Genomic DNA, 19,711 nt, shown 5'->3' with positions numbered 1-19,711 from the left:
CACTTACCACACTCTGTGTAAAAAAACCTGCATCTCATATTTCTTTACCATCCCTTTTTACCTTAAACCTATGTCCTCTACTAATTGAGATTTCTACTCTGGGAAAATGACTCCAAATATCCATTCTATTCATGCCTGTCATAATTTTATCAATTTCTATCAGTTCATCCCTCATCCTTTGACATTCAAGTGAAAACATACCAAGTTTGTGCAATCTCTCCTCATAGATAATACCCACCAAATTAAACAACATCCTGTTCAACCATTACTGTACCCTCTTCAAAGCCTCCACATCCTCTGGTAGTGTGGTGATCAGAAGTGTACATGATGTTCCAAATGTGCCCTAACTAAGGTTCTATGCTACTATAACATGACTTGCCAATTTTTATACTTATGCCCCAAACAATGAAGGCAACCATCCCATATGCCTTCTTGACCACCTTATTCACTTGTGTTTTCACATTCAAGGAACTGTACACATGTATGCCTAGATCTCTCCATATGTTAATTCTTCTATCGGTTTTGCCATTTACCATGTACTTCCCTTTTGCATTAGATCTCCCAAAATGCATCATCTTGTTCTGATTAAACTCCACCTGCCATTTCTCCACGCAAGTCTCCAGCCTATCTGTATCTTCTCACAATCCTCCTCACTATCTGCAGCTCCCTCAGTCTTTGTGTCATCTGCAAACTTACTAATCAGGCCACCTACATTCTCCTCCAAGTTGTTTATATACATTTCAAACAAGAAAGTCCCAGCACTGATCCTTGCAGAAGACCACAGGTCACAGATCTCCAATCTGAAAAATACCCTTCCACCCCAACTCTGTCTTCTATGACAAAGCCAGTTTTGTAGCCATCTTGTCAGCTTACTGCGGACTCATTTGACTTAAGGTAGATAAAATGCAAATCATTGAAAAAAATCATTTCACATTTCATGATCAGCCAGTCCAGTGAGGAGATAATATGGCTGACATTGCTCTCCTCTTATTAAATGAGTATGTTATAATCTATCTCACATAAGTAACAAGATATTATCATTGAAGTATTTCAAAAAATTTCATTCCTCTTAAAGGTGGGGTGAGAGTGATGACACAAACAACATCAGAAACAGAGTGAGCATGTGCACTGCATGAGGTGACACTGTATAATACACACCAGGGAAGAATCTCTGCTTTATACAAGGTAATTTCACCTGCATAGTGCAAAAGAAATACAATATTTGGTCTCAGATGTGACACATAGACAGTCAGCAGGTGTTTCTGCTTCTAGTTTATTTCCAGTAACTTGTTGGAAATGCTTATTTGAATAATAAACTTTGGAATAAGATATCAACAAACCCAAAAGTCAGTCAATATTCAATATGAAGAATTGTTACTTAGGCTATTAGCAATAATTAGCAATAACAGGCAGGGCCTGTTTCCACACTGTAATCTAATCTAATCTAATCTAATAATTGGTATTCTTGTGGCTATTTCACCTTAATTATGGGTCAATGAGACACTATAGTAATTAACATCTGCATCTTTCTTTGTCAGTTTGAGCCAATCTTAAGACGTGTAGTACAGGATTCATTGAGGATTCCACCCTATTCTTAAATAAGAGAAACATAATGCATGCAGTCATGTTGCCATAAGTAATCAGTAGAGTATACTGCTCCAATAATGTTGTACTCTGTAAATATGAAATTATCCTACTTTGATAGCAAATATCAATTTCATGATTATGTTTCTGTAAACAGGCTAAAAGGTATGGTATTACTACAGTTATTGTTGACTGACTGTCACACATACCAATGTAACATATATCACAGGTCATTAGAGATTTAAGTGAATCCAAGCATTGTGACAGGTAATCTCTGGTTATCCTTTGTCTGTTCACTAATGCTATAATGTTTCTTGTTCTGTTGCAATTTAATATTCTATTTCTAAAAATGTTTAAGAAACCATTTGTCACCAACAAAGTCTGATGATTACATTGGTAACTAGTTTCCAAAGTTTGCTGATGAAAATGCCAAAAGGGTTTCAGCACAATCAAATCCAAGCTAGAGTTTCAAAATCTGTGAAGAGTTCATGCCCCAATAGTCAAACAGTGAATAAACCCATTACCATATCAAATCATCCAATGAACACTTTTAAAAGGCAAATACGATTCACCAGCTCTGTCTGTCTCCACTTTGTTCCGCTTTTCCTTAATGAGCTTAATACAATCCGGCTGCACTAGAGCTAGTAAACCTCTAGAACCCCACCCACTGGTTATTATCACCAATACTCCAGGACTGAGTGTGTTAACAGGTCACTCAACTGTACAGATACCACGATGAAACACACCCTACTGTGGTCAACTGAGATCAGTTATCTCAAAATAAACTGAGGATGAAACCAATGCCAACCAATAAAATTGTTTCAACATATTTTGTACAACTAGCTACATTGCAATGACTTTGTATAGATCCAATGATGGGATGGAGATTCTACATCTTCCTGTAATTAGTTTGCAGAAGCAATTAAATTTATCTGAATGTGAGTCCCATGAATTGAAAGACCATGAGAAACAGGAACAGCAGTAGGCCATTCGGTCCCTTGGAATCGTTCAATAGGATCATGGTTGATCTGACACTCCTCAAGTCTACTTTCCTGCCCTTTCCCTGTAGGTCTTGATTTCTCCACTGATCAAGAATCTATCTATCTCAGTCTGAAATATGTACACTGATCTTTTTTTATAATGAAGCTACTAACCTGATAGCCCTGGAAGAAATTAAGGATTTCCTTGACTCCAGTGTTGTAAGCTAGTCCTTGCATCCTGACGATGGTGCCATGCTGGGTTGGCAAAGTGGCAGTCGGCGATGGGAAATAGCCAATGTTGGTTAGGGAACCAGGAGGACTAGAAATAAAGTGATGACAAGTAAAGATTAAAGATGCTTCACGAGGTTACATGAAGCATACATTTGTACAGAAATAGAAAATATCATCCGGCAGACTGACATCTTAGAAACGGGTTAACATTTCAACTATTATTTCTCATGAAAATAAATAGCAATATATTTATTTTCCACATTTATGCCCTTGCTATTTATGTCAGTTCTGACTAAAGATTACATCTGAAATACTAAGCCTTTTCTTTTCCTGTTCGGTCGCAGTCATTTACAACATTATACATTGACTTCAAATTCACAGCATTTATACTTCTTTTATTCCACAATATTGTGTATAATTTCTGTTAAAAAAGTGTTTCCTATTCAGTCAGGAAAAGATGATTATGCATAGTAACAATGCAGGTATAAACTATTGAGAACTCACCCAAAATATCCAGCAATTCTGCTACAAATCTCGAACAATTCACCCAGACACAGCATTTTTAAGAATCAACATTGATTAAACATTTTGAATTGTAAAAATACTTATCCTGTTAAATAATGATTCCATCAACTATGTTTCTAGCTTTTAATTATGTAACAGCACTATGATAGATCTGATTTTTAACTGAGTAGTTTGGAAAGTTTTCTAATAAATACCTGCATTTTTGTTTTTATATACACCTTTCTTTTACTTTGCCCAGGCTAGTTTTTGTTAAAATCAAAAGATCATAAAATGTAGGAACAGAAGTAGGCCATTCAGCCCATCAAGACTGCTTTGCCATTCAATGAAATTATGGCTGATTTGATAATCCTTGACTGCACTTTCCTGCCTTTTTTCCATAACTCTTGATTCCTTGACTGATTAAAAATCTATCTATTACAGCCTGGAAGACAGCTCTTCAGTAAAAAAAATCCACAGATTCACTACCCTCTGAGTGAAGAAATTCCACCTCATCTCTGGAATAACTCCACGAAGGCTAGTATCCAGTCTCCCTTTACTTACATGTACATAGTACGTAACACTGATCCAGTGGCACAGACCCAGCTTCTTGAGTGAGAAAACCCCTGACACTTGCATTTATATTTATCAGCCAGGACTCACTAATTAGACCAGGTTAACAGCCCCAATTAGGGAACTCATATGCTATGAAATTGACCTGACTGACATTGCTTCATCACTATAATCACTGTCTTAAATGTGGAACCCCCTATTCAGAGATTATGCCTTCTCAGTCCCAGACTCCCTAACAAGGGGAAACAAATTCTCTGGGTCTACCTTGTCAAACCCTTTTCTTATTGAATCTTGTATGTTTCAATAAGATCAACTATCATTTTTCTAAACTCAAACAAGTACAGTGCTAACCTACTCAACCTCTCCTCAGAAAGCAATACCTAGTATTAACATAGTGAACCTTCTCTGCTTTGTCTCCAATGTCAGTATATCTTTCTTTAAATAAAGTGCCCAAAACTGTTCCAGCTGTGGTCTGACTACAGTTTTATTTTTGGTTAGTGCCTTGTATAGTTTGAGCAAAACCTCCTTGCTTTTAAACTACTCCAAAGGCCCACATTCAATTGCATTCCCTGTTACCTGCTGAATGGATGCTAGTTTTTGAGATTCATGGATCAGGATTCCCAAATCACTTTGTTCCGTGGCTTTTTTCAGTTTTTCTTCAGTTGAATAATAGTCAGCTTCTCAATTCTTCCTGCCAAAGAGCACAACCTCACATTTTCCCACATTATGTTCCATCTGCCAAGTTTTTGCCACTCACTTAACCTGTTTATATTTCTCTTCAGACTCTGTGTTACCCTCACTACTTGCCACACCACCTATTTTTGCATCATTTGCAAAATTGACTATAGTGCATTCACATTCTTCATTCAAATCATTTAGGTATATTGAAAACAATGGTGAAACGCAGCACTGATTCCTGGGGTTCCTATTTGCAGGTTGCCAATTCTTTGTATTCATGGTATCATATCAGAATTTGAGAAAACAGGCTCAGCCTAATATTCTACATTGGCGCAGCTGGTGATAGGTTTATGCAGAATTGAAACCTGAGGGCAAAGTTGCGCTTTGTGCCAGTAAAAGACAGACTACCTGCACTGATGGATCCTGTCAAATAACTAAATTTGCAAAAGATGGAAATGTTACTTGAATGCGCTTATATTTACATTGCTGTAATTTGTTTTATTCCCAAAAAAGCTCTTTGACCACTGTTTGATGCAACGGGAAGAGAGGCAGTTCCAGAATGCATCATGTAATTGGGGTAGCAATCTCAGATTAATACTGACTTAATGAATGAATGATTTATTGTTACATATATCGAGGGAGATACACTTAAAAATGTTCTGTCACTACAATCTGGCTCCAAAGGATAAAAAGAAAGTACTTAACTAGAGTTCATCTTCATTGACTGGGGTCCCAAATGCAGTTTCAGGACTTCTGCAAGGTGTCTGCTCTGGGCCTACAGAGCCAGGGCTCACGCTCCAGGCACAGACACCGCTGTAATTGGAAACCCACTGCTCCCAAAAGAGTCCACACTCCAGGCCTACTGCAGCTAGGAGTCTCTGCTCTGCCATCATTGCAACCGACACCCCGCTGCCATTCAGGAGTCCACACATCGGGCCTACAAGCTAGGACTCACTGCCAACACACCGCTCCAGCTTCCCCATGACGTCAAGATGATGAAGGATGCATCATCTTGAAAAAACGAAAGATAAAAAGATGAAAAGGAGAGAGAGAGAGAGAAAAAGAATGTAATGCTGCAAAGTAACAGAGTCTTGGTTCCTTGGATATGGTTTTACCAATACAGTTCAGCTACGCAACTGAAAAGTGATTATATGCAAACTTTGTTTTGTAATTATTATTAGTTAACTATTGATTATTGACTCAACGAAGTATTTAAGGTTTATTCAAAGCAATGTTTCAATGAAAATGTCAAAACAGTATGCAGCTGTGGAGTGATGTACAATCCACAGTGCGACTTGAGTGCAGGGAAAGAAGCTGACTGGTGAATATTTCTAGTCTTTAAAGTGAAACTAATGTCTTCAGTTTGTGGTTAAATCTCCAGTGTTTTTCTTCTTCTCTTTTAAAAATAGCTGCATAAGAATAAGATTGATACTGGTAACTTCTTAAAAATCTTTTATAAGTAAAACATTACAGTAAAATGTCAAGAACTGGAAATTCAGAGCCATTAATTTGGAAATTAAATCAAATATGATAGCAGGCTTTAACATGCAGAAGCTGCTGGACAACAATATGATGAGAGTGAACATATCTGTACTAAGTGCTTGCAGCCCAGAGATCTTCAGATCTGAGAAGAGGAATTGGAATCTGAGTTGTAGACATTGCAGACATTCTCAGCATTCAGAGAAGGGACAAGTTCTCTAAGCACTTTGCTCCAAAGGGCAGTAGGACACAGACTAAGTAATTCAAAATTGGTTGATGAATAGGAACAGGAAGGTGTAACTACAGGTGAGGCATATATGGGACCTGGAGTTTGTAATGGAGGAGACTTGGTCCCTGCAACTGTCCAACAGTTATGAGGCTTTGTAAGTTTTTTTTTAATTCACTTGTGGGATGTGGATGTCGCTGGCTGGCCAGCATTTATTGCATGTCTTGAGCTTTCTTGAAACGGTAATGGTGAGCTGCCTCTTGAACCACTGCAATCCACATGCAGTAGGTTGACCCACTATGGCCTTAGGGAGAGATTTTCAGGAATTTGACCCAATGACACTGAAGAAATAGCAATATATACCTAAGTCAGGATAGTGAGTGGCATGGGGGGGATCTTGCAAGTGGTGGTAGAGGTAGCCATTAGGAACAATTTATAGACAGTGTGTTTGACACCATTTCCTAAAACAAAATGCTGTGAATCCAAAGAGGAACAGGGTATTTTGGATCTGGTGATGTGTGCTGAGGCAAATACAATAAATGATGTCAAAATAAAAGATTCTCTTGGAAAGAGTGACCATAATATGGTAGAATTTAGCATTCAGTGGAAATGATCTTTGGTTGGAAAGAACTGTGCTAAGCTTGTACAAGGGCAATTACAAAGGAATGAGAGCAGAGCAAGCTGGAGTGGGCGGGGACAGGCATTTAGCAGCAAAGAGTTGAGACAAAAAAGGAAGATGTTGAGAAAATAGTGTGATGCTCACAGCAAAATTACATCCCAGGGAGAAAAAAGGAATGTGGGAAGGAAATAAGCACTAAGCATGGTTAACCAGAGAAGTTAAGGCTAGGATCAAACGGAAAGAAATAGAATTAGTTCAGAATGGCTCTATGGTCAATGCAGACATGGTGAGCTGTAGGGCCTGTGTTCCTATGCTGCACTGTTCTATGCTGTTTGTATTAATGTGATAAAAATTAATGGCAAAGCTGAGAATTGGGAAAGTTTGAAAAAAAACCATATAATCAACATAAAAGGGAGAAGATAAACTTTGAAAGTAAACTTGCACGTAAAATCAAGACAAACAGCAAGATCTTCTTTAAATATATAAAGAAAAACAGAAGCCAAAGTGAACATAGGCTCCTTAGAGAATGAGGTCAGGGAAATATCAATGGAAATGGCAGAGGAGTTGATTAAATATATTGCATCAGGCTTCACAGTTGTATTCCAAAATTACTAAATACTGAGGGGCAGAAGGAGGAGAGGAAATAGGTTCAATAACTAACCCGAGAGAAAACAAATGCTCAGGAAACCATTGGGCACATCACCAATAAGTCCTTTGGACCTGATGGGTTGCATCCTAGGATATTGGAAGAAGTAGCTACTGAGCTACTGGCTGCACTGGTGGTAATCTTTCAAGAATCCTTAGATTCCAACAAGTCCCAAAGGACTGGAAAACTGACAATAGGTAACTATAGGCCAGTTAGGATAATGCCTGTTCTTGGGAAATGATGATTTCTGGTAGAAAGGATGCAATGGCAGAACATTTAGGATTATGTAATATAATCAAGCAGTCAGCAATGCTTCACAAAGGAAAAATCATGTCAGACAAATGTATTAAATTATTTGAGGAAATAACGAGCAGGTTTCATAAAGGAGAAGAAGGGGTTATGATATGTTTGGATTTTCAGAAGGCATTTGATAAAGCACCGCACGTTAGGTTACTTAATAGGATAAGCCCATGCTATTGGAAGTAGCATATCAGCACAGATAGAGGATTATTCAACTAATAGAAGATATACTTATAGAATAAGAGGAGCATTTTCAGGATGGCAAACTGTAACTAAGACAGTATCATAGGATCAGTTGGGAGCACAATTATTTATAAAATATTAATAATTTGGATGAGGAAAGTGAATGTAGACAATTTGCAGATGACACAAAATTAGATGGGATGTCAAGTGGTGAAGATGACTAAAGACTCAACAGAGGGATATAAACAGTTTAAGCAGTGGACAAAAACTTGGCAGATGGAATGTAATGTGGAAAGATTTGACGTTGTGAATTTTGGCAGGAAGAAAAGGAACTGAATATTATTTAAATGGAAAAAGACTACAGAAAGATACGAATAGAGCGATTCAGGAGTCCTTTTGCATAACTCTCAAATAGCTAGCACATGAGTTCAGCAGATAATGGAAAGGCAAATAGAAATGGTTTTCATTTCAAGGAGAATAGAGCCTTACTCAAACTATACTAGGCACGAGTGAGACACCAGCTGGAATACCATTTTGGGACTCTTCTCTTAGGAAAGATATACTAGCAATGCAGGCAGTGCAAAGAAGATTCACTATGCTGACCCCAGGTATAGAGGAAGGAGTGAAACTCTTGTGAAAAGAGTTTGAAGAGGTTGGATCTGTACACATTGGAATTTGAAGGAATGAGAACTGACTTATTCACACATGTAAGGTTATTAGGGGAGTTGACAGTGTAGATTTGGAAAAGTTTTCCTGTGAGAGATTCTAGGACTAGAGGGTATAATCTCAAATAATCACGTGTTACTCTTTTAAGGGGAATTTCATTTCTCAGAGGGCAGTGAATCTGAAATTCTTTACTGTAGACGTCTGTTGAAGCTGGGTTGCTAAGGATATTCAAGGCTGAAACGGACAGATTTTTAATCAGTAAAAGAATCAAGGGATATGGGGAAAAGGCAGGACAGTGATGTTGAGGATTACCAGATTGGCCATGATTTCATTGAATGGGAGAGCAGGCTTATGAGGGACTAAATAGCTTACTTCTGCTCATATACCTTATAATCATTTGAAAAGACTTCATAGCGTTTTCATCTATTTTTGTACAATAAATATTATTTTCTCCTCTTCTTCTGTATTGATCAACCCTCCAACTATCCAACCCCTTCAGCAAAATTTCCTCAGGACTGAATGTGCAATATGTGCCACATTGGTCTGGTTCAATTACTAGCCTTTAGAAGGTACAGTTGTGCAATTGCTTTATATTTTCCTATTGGCTTCTAATTGGATGCTTCCCAACACTGACATAACTGAGGTCACTTTGTGGGCTATACAGGTACAGACCTGTACTATAGCATTCCATGCATGTTGAGCTTTAGTAAACTTATCAATCATTACATTCTCTCTACTTAAAGAATAATCATCTACACAAAAACAATTTACTGAGGAAAGCTGCTTGCTTATTTCCAGAGATTAGGAGCCAAGGATAATCTGAACCAATGCTCAATAATATATGACCTTATAAGTGTAAAGCAAGAAGTAGTTCACAACTGTATGAAGGGTCAAAACATTCTTGACATTATGATAAAGCTAACACAGTTAGTTTATTGGTTGCAGTTTAGTTATTAACTTGCTCTATTTTTATAAATACTTTTATTGCTTTTCCATGTTCATGAATTTAAAGATCTTAATTCAAGATAACGGGGTCATTAAATGGTTAAGTCAGATTCTGATACAGTCAGACCAAAATAATTAACTCATATGTTTCTTTCTTTATTTAAAATGCTGAATGGCAAACTAATTTAATAGGTGTGTCACAATAAATTACTTATATAAGAAAGTCAATCTTTGGCTTAATTTTAGCAGTCCTATCTTCCAGTCAAAAGTTGCCAGCAGTGGCTGAGTCTTGTAAACACTTCAGTAAATACTGGAGCTAATATTCTGAGGTGCACAAATGTAACTCTGTTCTGTCTAATTTTTCCTGCCACTGCGCTGACTTGCAAGGTTTGTGCGAGGCCGTGATTTCTGGAAACTCAACTCAATGTGTCCACATGCCAGTTGGTAAATTCAGATGGTCATGCAACTTATCAGGAAAATTGAAACATACACTAACACAGAGAGACACATGCATAAAACCAATTGTTCTAGTCGAAGTTTATATTACAGATTGTTTTTTCAATTTCATGTATGGAAGGTGTAAAAATCCAAATCAAGTTAATTAAAATAATAAACAAACTACTGGTTGAAGGAGTCTACATAAAGTGATTATGGTTACTCTCTCAGTTCAGTTAATTGTGGGGATAAGTGCACAGCATTGACACCTCCAATCCAAAAGATCACATGTTGACTGGAGAAGAAACAATTCCATTTGGTTCAGTACATGTCGGAGGTAAGGTATGATGTTAAATACAAAACAAAGCTTTAAAATGCATTTAACCTATCCTAGCTTACACCAAAATGCTTAATACAGATATAAGGACCAAATTTTCATGTCTGCATCCGTGTCAGAATGGAGGTTAGTGGCCTTTAAAATGGTATGGGGATTCCTACCCCTATTTCTATCACTGGGTATTTACAGGATACGTCTGTTACCTTGGTCACATTGCTGGGGTAGTCATTTTAGACTGCTTGCATTTTCAGGAAGTTGAGCCTGTTGATGGAACATTGTTCACAGCAACTCAGGAGTCATGAATCATGGGAGACATTCTAGTTTTGCATTCAAAAGAAGTTGCCAACTTTTCATCATAATGCATTGCTATATGACAAGTTAAATATGTTGTCAATATTTTGATTTTTGGTAGGGCTTTGTTTAAAAAGTGGTCATAATTGCCAAAAAGTATTTGGACAAGTCACACTAAATTATCCACTGGATAAAGTGCTCTTTTATTTTGAATAACGTGGAATTTTAATTCCACCTTGTCAATTACACCCAAGCTTTAACCTTTTCTTTGTCTGAAAGATTTGAGTCAACCTTTCACTCAGATTAGTATCTGTTCAATTACTTCAAAGGTGTTTACGTATTCACCCTTTGACATAAGGTTTTGTTAATTCAGTTATGTAATTGAATCACATTATGAATACTTGGCTAAAGTCTGAATTGCTTCAATGTGAGTTTGTCTTGATCAACAGTTTAATGAATTCACAAGAGAATTATGTTTTCTGGAAGCATTTTTGAATATTGGTTTATTTTGACAAGTTTATGACCACTGACTAGGAATTACATTTCCAAGTAAAAATTTGAATAACTGTAACCAAAAGAGAAAATGCTGGAAAAATCTCAGCAGGTCTGGCAGCAGCTGCAATGAGAGAAAAGAGCTGATGTTTCAAGTCTAACTGACCCTTTGTCAGCTTTGACAAAGGGTCAGTTAGACTCGAAATGTCAGCTCTTTTCTCTCCTTACAGATGCTGCCAGACCTGCTAAGATTTTCCAGCATTTTCTCTTTTGGTTTCAGATTCCAGCATCCGTAGTAATTTGCTTTTATTTGAATAACTGTACTTGATTTAACAGTTTGATGAGCATCTAAGAGAATTAAAGGCTTTCCCCCAAGTGAAGTTGAATGACTGTTTGTCTATTTTGACAGTTGCATGAGCATTCCAAAAACTTCCCAGGTAGGAGGCAAGATCACAACTTTGGAAAGTGACCCAAATTGGGATTCCTGCCTTGTAGGCCTATAGAAAAAGCAATCCATTCACCAAGTTCAGAATTACGTCTGCTCATAAGACAAAATTCACAAGAATGCACTGCCTAGAAGAAGAACAACGCCAATTAAATCAATTTATGCCCTGTTTGGCAACTCCCTCACATACCGCCCTGCCCCCTCCCCATCAAAAGATTATCCTTCTTTTGTAAATAATGCTGGACTTGAGCTGGGTGCACTATTTACAAACAAAGAAACATACAGACACAGAAAGTAGCAGCATCAATAGGCCATTCATTATGATCATGATTAATCAACAACTCAATAGTCTGTTCCCACTTTCCCTCATATTCTTTGATCCCTTTAGCACTAAGTGTTCTATTTAATTCCTTCTTGAAATCATACAATTCTTTGGGCTCGACTGCTTTCTGTATAGCGAGTTCCACAAGCTCACAACTCTCTGGTTGAAGAACTTTATCCTTATCTAGTCCTAAATTGTTAACACAGTATCCTCGGACTGTGACCCTTGGTTCTGGAATCCCCTACCATTGAGAATATCTTTACTGCATTTACCTGTAGGATTTTAGAGCTTTGTTTCCGCTTCACTCCAGTGAATATAATTCTAATCATTCAACCTCTCCTCATATGTCAGCCCTGCCATCCCAGGAATCAGTCTGTACCAAGAGCATCCTTCCTGATATAAGGAGACCAAAAGAGCATACAATATTCCAGGTTGTGGTCTCACCAAACCCTGTACAATTGCAGCAAGACATCTTTGCTCCTGTACTCGAATTCTCTTGCTATGAAAGTCAACATACTGTGACGATGCTGCTCCTTTAACAAGATTATATTGTCCTGGTTTTTTTTCAAGAGTGCTTGTGAAAGGCAGATGTTTTGATTTGTCTGGGATTAGACCGCTTTGATTATAGCTAACAGATACCACCTAAGGCAATAATCAGGAAAAAGCTTTTTCTTTGTAAACACTTGTACAATGAAAGGGGAGTGGCCATTCTCCCAACTCGAGGATTTTTCTAGTTTAGTTTAGTCTTACCTGGGGACCCTGAGAAGCTGCAGTGGAAGAGGTTCCATGTTTTAGCAAATGATCCCTGGCTGATCGTCTCTGCAATCTCTCTCCCCTGTAAGAACTTGTGTTTGAATTTACTTTTTTGGCCGAGGGGTGTGTTTATGGGATGTTGCAGGAAATCGGAACAGCTCTTTGTTGAGTTGCGAGGGATATCATGTCGGTCGGGTTTTCAAATAGTTGTTTTCTAAATTCTGTTTCCTTTTGCTTATGTTTCATTCAGTTATCTGTAAATAAATTCTGTTTTATTTAAAACCGAGTGCTCTGACCAGCTGCATCACTCCTGGAATATCCACCATACACCTGCTTAAAACAACTAGAAAAGTTAGGGTCTGGGCTACCTTCTTGAAATGTTTTGAGGGGATCTGGACTGGTCCATAACAATACCATTTGATCTCTTTACTGCCAGTTGCACCCTGTGTCCTTTACTTCAGCAACTGGTATACAAGGACATCCAGGTCTCATTGAAAATTCTCCTCTCTCAATTTACAGCCATTTAAATAATAATCTACCTTCCTATTTTTGCTGCCTAAGTGGATAACCTCACATTAGACTACATTGCCTACTCAATCAGTTTGTCAAAATCACACTTCATCTCTGCATCCTCCTTACAGCTCACCCTCCCACCCAACTTTGTGTCGTCTACAAATTTGGAGATATTACATTTAGTTCCCTCATCCAAATAATTAATATATATTGTGAATAGCTGGGGTTCAAGCACAAATTCCTGCAGTATCCCTCACTGCAGTCACTGTGTGCTATTTGGTGAAAGACCTGTTTATTCCTACTCTATGTTTCCTGTTCTGCCAAGTCCTACCAATTTTCCATCCATCTCAAGACACTATAATTCAATGCACTTTAATTTTACACATTAATCTCTTATGTGGGACTTTGTCAAAAGTCTTCTGAAACACCAAATACTGTAATCAACATTCATTGGCTTTGCTTCATCAACTCTACTAATTACATCCTCAAAGAATTCCTGTAGATTTGGCAAACACGATTTTCTTTTTGTAAACACAGCTGACTTTATCCAGTCCTACCACTGTTTTCAAATGCTCAGCTATTAAGTTTTTTATAATGTACTCTAGCATTTTCCCCACTATTGATGTCAAGCTGACTGGACTAGAATTCCTGGTTTTCTCTCTGCCACCCTCTTAAATAGAGGAATTACAGTAGCTACCTTTCAGTCTATAGAGACTGCTTGGCAGTCTATAATATCTTGGAAGATGAACATCAATATATCAATTATTTCTAGTGCCACTTTCTTATGTATTCTGGGATGTAGATTATCAGGACTTGGGGATTTATTGGCCTTTAATCTGATCAATTTCCCCACACCATTTCCCTTCAAATGCTGATTTAAAGATATTTCTTGAAAGTCATGTGATTTAAGCTAATTGGCTGGACTTTTTTTTCTGGAAATCACATGCCTGGCTCTATGGCTTTCTTTTTACATTAAGCATCCTATTTGCAGAATCAACTCCATCACTCTCCATCTTGATGAGGAGTTTGACCATATTGTGGTCGCTCATCCCCAGCGGGCCTCACACAACTTGATTTCCAATTATTCGTTTCTCATCACACAATACAGAGTCTAATCTGGCCTGTTCTAATAGATTGGTTCCTTAACATTTTAGTTTAGAAAACCATCCTGTATACGGGCGTTCCTCCTCTATGGTACTGTTATCAATTCGATTTGCCCAATCTATTTCAATATTAAAGTCACACATAAATACAAGATGTTACTTTATTGCATGCATCTCTTATTTCCTATTTAATGTCATCCCTAATACACCCTAGAGTTTTGGGGTCTATATACAATGCCCACTAATGTGTTTTGCCCTGAGTGTTTCTCAGCTCTTCCCATATAGCTTCCACATTGTCAGAGCTAATGTACTTCCTCACTATTGCATAAGAAAAAAAAGAAAAAATATCAGTTAATCTTGCACTCTTCTTGAACTTAAGATGTCCTAAAGTCCGTAATGGCCAATGAAAGATTTTTGAGGTGCAGTCACTGTTGTAATCAAAGAAACAAGGCATCAAACTTATATACAGCAAGCTCACATCAACAGCAACAAAATAAATGTCCAGATCCTCTACCTTAGATGTTAACTGAATGGTAAATATAGCCAGGGTGCAAGGAATATTTTGTTGCTATTTTTTGAGTCATATTATGGGATATTTTACATTCATCCAGAGGGGAGAACAGACATTGGTTGTATCTAAAGAAAAGCATTTTCAGCAGTATAGTACTTGTTTAGCATTGCACAGAAATATATGCCTAGGTTGTGTTCATGTCATTGGAACATGGCTTGAACACATGTATTATTCGTTCAGGGAAAATTGCTTTGACTAAGTCTAAACAACAGCAACAGCTGAATTGAGTGTATCACTGAAGAAGGAACTTATTTTTTCTGGTTTTGCAATAACCATTCTACAGTACATGATTAAGTGACTCATTAATTGGACATTACACCATTTGGTTTATCACAAGCTTCTCAATGTAAATTCTCACCTTGGACATAATGCAGAACAGTTCATATAGAACTGGGCCCCAGCTGGGTAGAATGCTGTAGAAGGTGGGAGAGCTCGGGGACTGATGAACACAGGTTGCTGATACAGAGCTGCAGATTCGGCTGAAATAATAGTTGCCGGTGTTGGAAATGTATTGTATGTTGAGGGTGACAAGCCTAGACAGGAAAACAGAGAAATCATAATATTTGCTCATGTGTTAAGAGCTGTAAAAGCCGTAAACTTCTAGATCACTTTGCCCATAATGCATAGTTAGCCACCTCGTGAATATCCAAGAAGAAATTTTTTTTCTCTCCCATACCCCTTTTGAAATCAATAGTTCACAGCAGTAGGGTTTCTAGGCGACAAAGAAAACACTAGTACTTTAACCAAGTAACTAGACCTTTATGCAAGAGTCATGTTCAATCCCTTCATGGCCTCAACATTCACCACCTCCATCACCACCTTTGACCTTACAAACCTCCAAGAGCTCTATGTTACTCCAATTCTGGCCTCTCAAAATTTCTCTTTTACCTTCATCCCAACACTGGAAGAAAGGTTTATGGCCAACTGGCCTAATCTCTGGAAATCCCACCCGAAACTTTGTTTTTCTTACATTTTTTCAAGAACATTCTCGAAAACCTATTAGTTTCACAAAGCTATCAGTCCCTGGCCCTAACATCCTTACTTGGCTCAGTATCAGTAACATAACGTACAAATAAATGGATTCATGAACAAAAAAAAGCTTTCAGTGTTTATAGATAACTTGGAAGTACTCTGATTAATAAAATTGAAATCCTATATTAACACTTTATATCATCTTTTAAAGGACATGTTTGTCCTTAAAAAGGCTTTTTAATTGCTTCTCTAATTGCTAACATATTTTCTGTATATCTTGAAAGTCTTAATTCAGATTTAACATTTAAAGCAAACATGGTCTGCTTCATGGTCACTACTGAGTGAGCAAATACAAACAGCTAAATTCAAAGCTCCATCAATTATTTTCCAGGATTTGGTGCCCAATCTAATGATTGGGTAAGATGCATTCTTATCATTGTGCTACTTTGTAAAGCCAACACATTTTAGTACTTGTCAAGCAGTCCTCATTTAGACCATATCAAAATTATGTAAAGCCCTCTGGGGATCATCAAGTCACTCTAAATTACACACAAGCGGAATCATCAAATAGAATCAGTTCATAAATTTGTATAAAATTAAGACATAGAATTTAGATTATTTTCCTTCAAAATTTTGTTCTCTTCAGAGCCATATTTCTTTGATATATAGAGCCATACAGAGCCACAGACAGCTAATGACAGAAGATGAGTGTTTTGCAGTGAATATGAAGGTAATTCAGTAAATTGTATTTAGTGCATACTCTTATTAAATATACGCAGAAGCCTCTTTGGGAAAGGCCAAAATTTGAAGCTAACAAAAACTACTGCTGCCAATAAACAATAAGGGAACAGCATACTGGACAATTGGTTGGGATGTCTATTGGTAATGAAAATGAAATTGGAGTAATTTCATGGTTAACAGTGGGTCTCCGAGACAATAAACTTTAACATTGTTCAGAATTCTAGATGTGATGACATGAAATAAAGTTAAACACTGTTATGAAGAAGCTTCGTAATTAATACAGCTTGGAGGATTCGAGATTTGGAGGATTGTAGAAATAGGAATTCATTTGAAACTTATTGGACATGCCTTAAGTGAATTCTTTAAAAGAGGTCTTTGAAAGTTCACCGTGAACATTAGAGGTTTATTTTAAACAAAGTTTTCTAGAAATCATTTGACTGGTGATAATTGTTTCTTTGCTGAAGACCACTGCTGGACTGTATACTGACCGACTTGGAGAGGTTCTTCTTTTAATTTGGTCAGTTGGAGGAAACCTGCTATGAACAAACTAAGTTAGAAAAAAACCTTGCTATAAACAAGTTGCCCATTTCTGAAAATAAACCCTCTATGTCAATTCAGGGAGAAAGCTATTTGTTCCTTTTAAAGAGCGATTGAGAGAACATGTGAAGATTGTGCTCTCTGAGCAAGCTGTGTCTGCAAGACAGTGTGAGATTTGTAGTTTGACCATACTTGCCAGAAAGGAGCAACTGACTCTAGTATGTGGTACATTTTATCCTTTTGTGCTCAAGAATAAACCATTGGACAAACAGATTTTTTTTCGTTTTCTAAAAGCCTGTTTTACTTCCTCTTTACCTGAAATGAGTGCATTTGTGTTTGAGTTTTGGAAATATTGATAGAGATAAGCACTGATGCTTATATGTTGCTGACTGTGTATATTAGCCAATTATGCATGTTTATTGGAGAAGATTTGGTTTGATAATAAAGATTGAGAAATATTAACGAATTTAATTCATAGAACTTTTTTGTTGACATAGATAAGGTATTTAAATTTGTGACTATGTTACATATGATATATGAATCCAGAGCAGGAGTAGGCCATTTGGTTGTTCGATCCTCATTCAACATTCAATAAGATCATGAATAATCTGATTGTAACTTCAAATCTACATTCCTGCCTACCCTGATAACTTTCAAACTCTTGCTTAACGAAAAACTATCTCTGCCTTAAAAATAATCAAGGACTCTGCTTCCACCACAGGAAAGAGTTCCATAGACTCATGACACTCAGGCAAAGTATAATCTCATTTCTGTTTTAAACATGCAATTTTATACTTTGATCCCTAGTTTTACATTCTCCCATATCAGGAAACATCCTTCCCACATCTACCCAATCAATATTCTTCAGAATTTTATACATTTCAACTGAGTCATCTCTTACTTTTCTAAGTGAATCTATCTATCCAGTGGATGCAAGCCTAGTTTGTGTAATCTTACATCATCAGACAACTAACCCATTCCTGGTATTAGTCTAGTAAACTATCTTTGAACTACTTCCTCAAATAAGATGACCAATATTATGCATCTAAGTAATTTACAAAAACAGTAAACAGTTACAGTCCCAGCATCAATCCCTATGGCATGTTACTCATTGAATTGTGTCAATCTGAAAAGGCTCATTTACACCCACTTGGTGCAACCTGTTAGACAGTAATCCATGCCAATAAGTTACCCTCACACCATGAGGTTTTATTTTCTGCAATAAACTTTGATATGACACTTTATCAAATACCTTGTAGAAATCTAAGTATAGTTCCCCTTTTTCCAGAGAACTCCAATAGATTGGTCAATTTTAATTTCCCTTTCACAAAACTGTGGTGACTCTGCTGATTATCTTGAACTTATTCGTGTGTCCTGTTAAAACTTCTTTAATAGCTCATAACACATTCCTTATGATAGACATTATGCTAATTGGTCTATAGTTTGCTGCTTTCTGTCTCCCTCCTTTTTGATTGAAAGAGTCATATTCTTTATCTTACAATCTCATTGGATCTTCCACAATTAAGGATGTTTTGGAAAATTAAAAGCAATGCATCAACTATCTTACTATCTATTTATTTTAAGACTTTGGACCACATCTCTGATTGTGATTTCCTGAGTTCCTTCTTATTTCCTTTTCCAATTTATTGCTGCTTCTAGAATGGTATCTGTATTCTCTCATGAAGACAAATGCAAAATACCTGCCCAATCTTCCTGACATTTTCTAATTTGCCACTATCAATGCTCATGTTTCACTTTTTATATCACTAGTGTTCTATTTTTTAAAGCTTTTCACATCTTTAAATATTCATGGAAACTCTTACTATCTTTTTTTTCTATTTCTGGCTAGCTTTCACTCATGATCTAATTTTTCCTTAATTAGGTTTGTGGTTTTATTTTATATTTTGTCCAATCTTTGTACCTGTTACCTATCTTTGCACAATTGTATTACTTTTCATTCAGTCTCTATCTTTTACATTTCTAGTTAACCATGAATTGAGGAACTAGAACTTTTCTTACTCATTAGAATTCTTTATATTCTGAAATCTCCTTAAATGTCTGCCAATGCAATTCTATTGACCTATTCTTTAACCTAATTTCCCAATTACTTTGGCCACTTTATTTTCATTTATGCATAATTGCCCTTCCTAATCTCAGATCCACTCCTGTCTTTTACAGACTGAGTGTAAAACTACATCAGGGTACCCTCCCTATGAGATCATTAATTAATCCTATTTGATTGGACAATACCAGATCTAGCATAACTGCTCTTTGGTTGGCCTCAGAACATGCTGCTCTAAGAAACTATCCTGAAGACACTCTATGAACTCTTTAATAAGGCTATCTTTGTCTATCTAACTATCCTGATTGATACATGGACCAAAGTCTCCCATGTTTTTTATTGTGCCTTTCTGATAGGCTCTTAAAATTTCTTCCTTTATACCTAGCGTACTGAGTGCTTGCTATCAAGGGGCCTGTTCACCACTCCCACAACTGATTTCTTATGCTTATCATTTCCCACTTCTCTACAAACCATTTCCACACCTTGGTTTCTTGAACATAGGTCATCCCTCTCCATTGTGCTAACA

General features: G+C 37.0%; 1 protein-coding gene across 5 annotated transcripts in view; it reads right to left on the bottom strand.

The window, feature by feature from the left end:
* Positions 1–19,711, bottom strand: part of esrp1 (epithelial splicing regulatory protein 1) — an 84,212-nt gene that overhangs the window by 16,228 nt on the left and 48,273 nt on the right. For all 5 annotated transcript variants that reach the window (XM_087986541.1, XM_043688049.2, XM_043688050.2 and 2 more), the window contains 2 exons: positions 15,232–15,406; positions 2,739–2,883 (listed from right to left, as the gene is read on the bottom strand). In XM_087986541.1, the coding sequence (XP_087842667.1) occupies positions 2,739–2,883; positions 15,232–15,406 (320 nt within the window). The remainder of the gene's footprint in view (positions 1–2,738; positions 2,884–15,231; positions 15,407–19,711) is intronic.

The sequence above is a fragment of the Chiloscyllium plagiosum genome, unplaced genomic scaffold, assembly GCF_037043375.1.
Source record: "Chiloscyllium plagiosum isolate Xiang-an unplaced genomic scaffold, Cpla_swu_hap1 HiC_scaffold_4, whole genome shotgun sequence".
In the NCBI taxonomy this organism is placed as follows: Eukaryota; Metazoa; Chordata; class Chondrichthyes; order Orectolobiformes; family Hemiscylliidae; genus Chiloscyllium; species Chiloscyllium plagiosum.
This window is presented reverse-complemented; position numbering and strand designations above follow the sequence as displayed.